The sequence below is a fragment of the Pygoscelis adeliae genome, unplaced genomic scaffold, assembly GCF_000699105.1.
Source record: "Pygoscelis adeliae isolate BGI_AS28 unplaced genomic scaffold, ASM69910v1 Scaffold113, whole genome shotgun sequence".
In the NCBI taxonomy this organism is placed as follows: domain Eukaryota; kingdom Metazoa; phylum Chordata; class Aves; order Sphenisciformes; family Spheniscidae; genus Pygoscelis; species Pygoscelis adeliae.
Window position 1 is genome coordinate 13230924 of NW_008825108.1, and position 8668 is coordinate 13239591.

Below are 8668 nucleotides of genomic sequence, written 5' to 3' on the forward strand. Positions count from 1 at the left end.
AAAATAGATATAATGTTCATTAGTACCCTGATGTAATAGTTGATATCATTAGTTTAGGAGCCCGCATTTTATAACTGATACTTTAATTCTCTTGGCTAATTAACCAATTAAATTACTATTCTACCTAAATTCAGCAAGCAGAGGAATAAAAAAAGATAGTGAATACTAGTACATTTACATTTTGGTAAGCTCTTGTTCACCATAAAGCAGCATAATATGAAAATCTTCCAGTAGAATATATTCTAGAGCAAAAGAGACAAAAAGAAACTCTGTAACCTACCTCATATTCCCTGCCATAATGAGGAACAGATTATAAATGTGAGAAAAAATGAAGAGGAAGAGGATGGTACTGAAGAACATTGTCATCCAAGACCCGTGGTCCTCTCGAAACATTTTCAGACGGAGCAACTGACCTGTGGTATGAATATTACGAGAAAGCATATTTTAGTCAGTCAGTAAATACATGATAACGAAACCAAAATAGAGTACTAAACTGTATTTCTTCTCATACGGGGCGGGGGGGAAGGCAGATTTAGTATCATGCAGCCAAACTACTCTTCTATAGTTCAGCATGAACAGATATTATTCCTACAAAATTACAAGGTTGCTTCCCACAAACTGATGAAAAACTGATTTGGGCTCTTACAATCAAAATCACTGAGCTGAAGGTCTGAAGGAGTCCACATCACGTCTGTGGTGCTTGGTCAAACTGTGGCTGTGGTTTTACACACACTACATGTGATTCTGCATGCTGGTTAAGCAGCCTTTGCTGTTTCCCTGTTTCAGCCATTAACATCTCTACCCACTCTGCTCTCACGCTGGCACAGCAAGCTGAGCAGCCATGCACAAACAAACAAGAGTGAGGAACTGACCCATCTAGGAAGGAAAAAAGGTAATTTACCAAATTTTTTTTTTCCATTTGAGTTAGTTCCATCACCCTGCTGACCTTGAGGCTCAATGAACAGTAGTGCTGCATATCTGTGTGAAAATGGGAAGAATTGATGGATTGGAAGGGCAACTGTCTAAGCTATCCCATTTTCTAGAAGCTGCTACATCCTAACACTCTAAAACAAATACCACAGCAGGGAAAATCTCATGGAATTAGTCTAGACCTCAAGGCAAGAGCCATGTGTTAGTGGCATTTGCACACTGTTTTGAGAAACAAGTCTATTTATGAATTGTGAAGTGTCATAAGTACCTCAGGCTGTGTGAGATCCATTATTTGCTGCCAGTTATTTATTGATCAGTAACAAGAGAGTCATTTAATCTTGATGGTTGCCTGTCTCTTTCCACTGACTATAGACAGCATCAGGTCAAATATATGACATGATAATAGTGATCTCATCATATGTGTTTGTCTAGCTTGTGAAAAACACAAACTTGGCACAGAATTGGGGATTCGGGACTTTTGGGCTCATGAGAAAAAGAGATGAAGTGCTTTTCTGAGAGGGTGACTGCAGAACCAGTTGAGGATGAAATAAATTGCCTGGACTAGAGGGAAACTCCATGTATCAGTGGAAAAGCCATCCCTTGAGTCAAAGACAACTCTTGCTTAAGCCCAAAAGTACAGAAAAATGCATGGTTAGTAATAAATAAATACATAATCACCCCTCCTCTCAGTAAAATTGAGATAACAATACTGTGCAATCTCATTGCTCCTCTATTTTGTGAGGTAGTACAAGGCTGCCACATGTTCTTGTCTGCCAGTCATTTAATGTCAACATAGGAAACTCTGAAAAAATTCTAGACTCCAATACTACTGAACTGCTCAGCTGGGATGATAGATTGGAAGGGTGTGTGATACGCACTGGGCAAGTGCCAGGAGCCTTAGAATCAGTTTCAAATTCTACCAGAGACCTCCTGTGAAATAGTGGACAAATCATTTACTCTCTGCGCTCAAGTCCTTGATCCACAAAGGTGAAGAATATTACTATTCTTTTTCTTATAATGTAGACTTTTGCTACATTATACCACAACAAGGCCACAAACTGATTAAACCTGTAAGTGGTAACATAAAAAAAAATCATATCACAGAAGAGAATAGAGCTTACAGCCATACTTATGACGTAATTACTATTCATTTGCTAGTCAGATATGTACACCAAATGTTGTCACCACATCACAGAGAACTAAACATTCCTAGAGTATTTGAGCTATGATTGTTTCTCATGGTAATGTTCTTGCCATTTCACAAATTTAATATTACAAATTTGTCAGAGCAAGATTGATTTTATTGTCCTATCCCCAAAAGTCCTACTGCAATACAACACCCTCCCCATCCTGCTTTTCATAGTTTATACTTGGTTTTAATGGTTCCTGCTTTTTCAAAGGCTATTTATTTGCAGTGATTAATAATCTAAATAGGAGTGGGTGAATAATGGTGGAAAGATGTAGGAATATTTTTTTCAGTGCTTGACTCCCAGAAAGAACACCACCTAACATCCCAGATGGGATTTCAAAAGGGCTTTCTACCAACAGATAATATTTAACATGTTTAAGAGCAATATAGTTGCTACAGTAGTCATTTTTACTATTAAGGTAACATCAGAAAGACTGATCAACTACCAAGCAGTTTATTAAACTAAAATTTGTCAAATGCTGAGTTATAATGCCTCACTGCAATATTACAAAATAAGTTCCTACAGTCTTAATATTTTTTTCACCATTCATACATAAAGAAAAATCTCAGTTCCTTATGCACATTTTCTCTGTATCCTATTTTCAAATGTTACACACTGAATATGAAGTCCAAAGGAAAAAAAAAAGAATGCAGCAATAACTTACTAATAAACGTATTTGTTAAGAGATGCTGAGAAAGATTACAGACCATTACAATTCATTTCAAATGCTAAAAAAAGGTTACTGACTCTTACATCATTGTCCTTTTCATGTCTAAGAAAGCTTTTCTTATGTGAAATATTTGAAGTAGAAGTATATCCCCTGACATACATTATATGCTTCCCTAATTTCACTAGGAAAACAAAGTATGAGTCTGTGTAGAATCTTGTGCTGTGTGTTTTTCTTAGACCTAAACGCGTTAGTCATGTGATGTGTTATACTTTATTTTGCAGAGAATGCCTTTTTCAAAGCATACTGGTATGTCTTGGCACTCGAAAAGAAGTCCTGCTTACTCTCACTATTGGTGAGAGGTGAAACTTTTGTCATGTTTTCTTCAGAAACATATTTTTCCTGGACTAGCTTTCCTTCTCTGTCTTCTCCTCTTACCTTTTTCTCTTTGTTCTTCTTCATTATCAGAAACACAGGAGTCTCTCACCTCTTTGTTTTCTGTAGCCCTTTACCCTTTTCACCTGCCCATACAATTTCATTCTATCCAATTTCCAAATCTTCTTTATGTCTACTCTCATCCCTCTTTTCCTCTTCTGAATCTCTCAGTCTTGTCCAGCCCTCTCCTTTCCTAAAACAAACATATCTACTGGTTTTTAGCATTGTAATAGCCTCTATACTTGCTTCTGCAAGAATACCCTATCACATTTTTGTCTTTCATCTCTAAACTCTTTAGGCACACTGTTTATTCACTGTCTGGAGTTTTTTTCTCCTGGACCTCTACAAGTCTGGTACAGCCCCTTGAGCTGTTCTTACCAGAATTTCTAATGATCACTTCCTTATTAAAGCTCAGCCATACTAGTTCTTCCTCATCTGGGTGAGTATCACGCACCTCAGTCCAGTTGTTCATACTCTTCTTGACATCTTGATCTCCTTTTGTGTTCACATTTCTGTCCTCTAGCAGCTCTCCTTTAATCTCTACTGATTTTGGTAGATAGTTTGCGTAGCTCACCATCTCTCACACTTGCATCCCCCTGTAACTAACAGAGTATCATTGTTTTATCATGGGTTACCATAGATGGTCTATCTTTTTTCCAGAAATAATTTTTCTTTTCTAAAACCAGGTGGATTTTTTAACGTGTTCTTCGATTGTTTGGGGTACTGAAAGCCTCACCAGTGCAAGAGATGGGAATTTGCTTTTGCAAGGCAGATAATGCCACAGCAGAAGCCAAGAGGGGTAAGGAAGACAACCGATAATTCAAGCAGTAAGGTGAAGGACAGCATCTAATGATGAGTTAGTGCGGTTAGGTACTAGAAGATGTCAAAATAGGAAAAACAGAAGGAAGATGACGAGCTGGACAGGAAGTATCAAGAGAGGTGATATAGCAGGCTGAGAAGCAGAATGGTCTGGGATGGAGGCAATCTCTGGGAGGTGTTGTTGAACTGCAAAATCTAGGGTTGGTGAGGAGAAGGTAACAGTGAGACTGGAAAGGGTTGGGAAATGTAACATCTTAATTCAAGAGCCAGAGCTCTTGAATAGACCTGGATGGACTTGAGGGCATGAAGCCTTTGGTAATTGTAGGATGGAGAAATGGGCACTCTAGGCTGGAAGAAAGGAAACAGACCGTCTGATGCTCTGGCATAGGTTAGTGAGGAGACAGGATTAGGTTGGGAGCAGTAAAATACTCAGGAGAGTGGCTGGGGAAGGGGGATCTGTGCGATGAAAAGTCCAGTTTCAGCATGGATCGGGGCTGGACACATGGTGAAGCTATAATGTGGGGGAAATAAGTAAGAAATATGAGGTGCTCATTCAGGGAATGAAACAGGAAGATCCCATGACTGGTGTGTGCTGCTGAAGACTGGAGATGCAGGTCTGGGGCAGGAAGACTGGAGAACCTGGAGCAGACCTGAGCTATGGGCTGAAGCGGTAGGTAGAATTTGAGCTCTGGAGTAAGCAGGGTTGGAGGATGGGAGTTATCTGACAGCGCTGGGATTTTGCAATGAGGTGGGAACTGTGGGGCAGCAGAAGTGATAGGTAGGTAGGTGGGGTGAACCAAGCTCTGTGGTGGGGCAAGAGCAACACAGGTCCACGGAGCGGTCCAGTAGTAGGGCAGCAATAACAAGGATTCTGGCAGTGAAGAAGGGGCAAGAAAGGAACAGTGCAAACACACACATACATGCCTCAAGCCCCTGTACTCCTCTCTTTCACTGCTGGAAACAGCCCCAGGCCTGTCTAGACTGGGATGTGCAGTAGGTCTGTCCTTCCCTAAAAAGCAAGCAGAGGCTGCCATGGCAATAGCAATGTATCCTGACTTACTGAGAGGAGGGGCTTAATGATAAAAGATATCTCCCTTGCAGTTTGACACCTGCTCTCTGAAGAGCTGCCACTGCATATGGCATATTACCAAAACCTCGGACTAAAACAGTACTCGCAAAATAGAGTTGTGATTTTAGAAGGTCCAGATTAATGGAGAAGAAAAGCATAGCCGGGAATGTAGACCTCTGTAAAATAGATAATTCCAACCTTTCTAAAACAGGTAAGAGAAAGATTTATGAAGTATTAATTGCACCTGTATTCTCCAAAACAATGTAATTTACTCTATTTAGCTATACACACTGATTAATACATACATATGTATAAATTTCGTATTTTTTAAGTACTTTTTCACAAATGTTTTCTTTGGTAGGCAAATTCTTACACCTTAACTATCCTTCTACTGTAGCTTATGTTTGCCATATAGGACTTCATTAACTCTCAAGTAAGTACATGAACATCGTTTTTTAATGAAAGAAATAGTAGCTTAATCACAATACAGATTGAGTCATTAAGAAGAAAGGAATTGGGTATCAGCACACTCTACTTACCTAATTGTATACAAACACTGCTGTGTATTACTTATTGTTCCCGTCAGACTAGTATGTGTAATACGCTAAATGCAGTTGAACTAAAATATGTGAAATGCTCCACTTAATACTCACATTGCATTATATCCTTTCATATCAATTCAGCTGAACATAAAAAGGGAATGCATGAGGTGACTACCTAACAGGTAAGTAAAAATTGCAAATAATGCTTGATATTTTTATAACTAAACCTAGGACTCCCTGTGAAATGCTTTATTAATTTGATAAGATGAGCTAAAAGGGTATGCTTTGAGAGCACACGTAACAGAAATGTATTGGTGTATGAACAGTCAGAAATATGGAAAACCTATCTGGCAACTGGAATAGATTTGTACTAGATTCAAATACAGTTGCAAACAGGCAAACAAAATTCTCAGAGTAATCCCAACAAATGAAACCGTTCATGTCAAATCAGGACTTCTACTATAAAGAACAACAAGCAAAAAGGAGCAAAGGGCAAAGAGAGTAGATAAGGAATAAAACTACATAAAATAAGCTGTTAACTCAGCTTAATCTTTTTTTTACTTCAGGCCAAATTAATCGCTTATTATGACCTCATGAAAGATGTCAAAAAAACCCACAGGTATGACAGGGAAGAATATGGTTCCTAGGATATATTTGCACATACAAAATTATATATTTTTAAATAAACAAACACACTAAACCTAATGGAACTTTGCAAATACAAGTTAAATGCCATATGAATGACTACCAGTGATAAACTGTGAGCTACAATTAGTTATATACACAAGTCAAGATTCTTTTCAGTGACACAGTGTTTCTTAGCTCCGAAAGAAGTTTCCTAAAAAAGTAATTTTTGACTGAAACAAGGTCTTCTATCTACTCCAAGACTTTGGAGGCCACATCACAGGTAAAAGGGGGACACAGGGAAGTAGAGACTTCAGGATTTAGGGCCCTACAACAAACCAGGCAGTAAATCAGCTCATCAGCTGAAACCCTCTTGACTTTCTATAACGGTGTGCAGATGCTGCTGGTGACAATGACAGAGGAGCTTGTAGATATTAATTGTCAGAGAGTCACAGATCTAAGCCATATTTCTTTCAGGTCCAGGAGAAGAGACAACCCAATAAGCAGGTACAAAAACTGAGTCAATCAAACAGGACACTTTCTTAAAAATTAAAACTTTTCTAGCATCTTTAGATCCACAGCCCATAAGATGGTTGGATTCATTAGACTGCTTCTTACAGGAGAAACGTAAAATTCTTACCCATGAATTTAGCATGCTTTCTTGTCTTAATTATGGGTGATGGAGCCCATAAGCTTCAACTCTTTCCTGGGCATATGTGTAGTATTCTAATATCAAGCCCTTCATCAAATCAGAGATATTCCTTTAATTTTGGATACCCCATCATGTGATTGCTCTTTCTGTCCATTTAATGTTCATGGCCATTTCCATCAATGGCTGAAACTATTGAGCTGAAAAATTGATCTCAATAAATCGGAAGTATTTTTTAGCCTTGAAAGCCCAATCCTACTTTCATCAAAGTCTGGCAAGTCTGTTCTTAGTCAGCACTAACAACATATACAACTCATCTGTCACAGGATAATGTCATGGTGCTGTTGCTCATTCTGCCACTGCTAAGATGTGTGTATGTGTGTTGGCTGGCTTTGTTTAAGAATACGTGGACTTAGCAGTGAACACAGCAACGCTCAGAAAAAGAAAGTTTTCTTAAACGACAGATGCAAAATTTTGGACTTGTACTGTGAAGATGATCTATTCACATCCTGTAGCTCAAGTTATTCTGTTGGTGCTAAGACGGTAGGCAGAAAACCTGCTGTTGTCTGATATAAAAAACATGTCACTTCTGAAAATTATTAAAGCACATATGCAGATCTACTGGACACCAGGGTAGCTCCAGTGGCCTCAGGATATAGCAGGGCATGCTGACTGTGTCTACTCGCATGCAGTAAAACTGGGTCCTGATTGTAGAAGAGTCTTCAGATTCTTCTGATGGAAGACCAGGAGGTCTTATTATAGGATCAAGCTGGGGGTCAACCCCCCTGTGTTCTTCCCTTGCTTATTATGTTACCTCAGGAAAGGTTCTTTTTATCTCTGCACCCGTTCCCCTGTGTCCACCCTGTAAGTCGCTCACACCAATTGCAAAGCACACTGTTTCAAGAATCTAGTCTTGGTTATGGCCTCTAAGCTCTACCGTAACATTAAAGAATTAATAGGAGACAGTAAGACTATTTTAGAAATTCCCAATATTAATCCCAAGGTAGACACATGGGAAATGGCTACACAAACACAGACATATTTTCTAATGACTCTCTGAGCTCCAAATGCACCATACCCAGCTGTGCAGTTCCAGCCCCCCCAGCTACGTAAGTAACTTCACATAGCTCAACTCTGCAGTCCAGTAAACTGAAGGTGATGAAGGCGACAGGGGATTTATTAGTTCAGGTCTGTAATTGCCCTAATGCAGTTACAAGGCTATACATCCAGGCTTTATCCAGCCAACTTACAGCAAAGCGGAGCAGGTGGCACAGCTGTCTGCCTCCCTCCATTTAGACCTATCTATAGGCCTTTCCCAGGAGCTTGATGAGATCAGGAATCTGGCCTTACAGTTCCATCACGCAGCTATGGCCATGCTGTTTGTAGCCACTTCAGGGCTTATTTATACTGCCAAAACAACTTGGAATCAAGTGCTTAGTGCCTCTATTTGTAATTATTGAAAAGGAAGGCAGAGAGGTAGGAAATACAATTTAACTTAAAGCACACATGACCTCTAGCCAAGAGGATTTTAGGAAAAGATAACTTTCCTATACATATTCAAATCCCTTTTATTTGATTGAACACTTTATAAGAAAATGTTACTTAATTGTATTGTACCTATTAGGGTGGCTACTTTTTAAAGAATTTACAGGGATATCTTATAAAATTCAGCTGAAGAAAAAAATTACACAAAGTTCATGTAATTTTTTATATTCACAAAGGCTATGGAGAAGAGTAGGGACA

General features: G+C 39.0%; 1 protein-coding gene across 1 annotated transcript in view; it reads right to left on the reverse strand.

Annotated features, from left to right (window-relative positions):
* Positions 1–8668, reverse strand: part of TMEM117 (transmembrane protein 117) — a 224798-nt gene that overhangs the window by 192273 nt on the left and 23857 nt on the right. The window contains exon 2 of the mRNA XM_009327601.1: positions 281–413. Within this exon, the coding sequence (XP_009325876.1) occupies positions 281–413 (133 nt within the window). The remainder of the gene's footprint in view (positions 1–280; positions 414–8668) is intronic.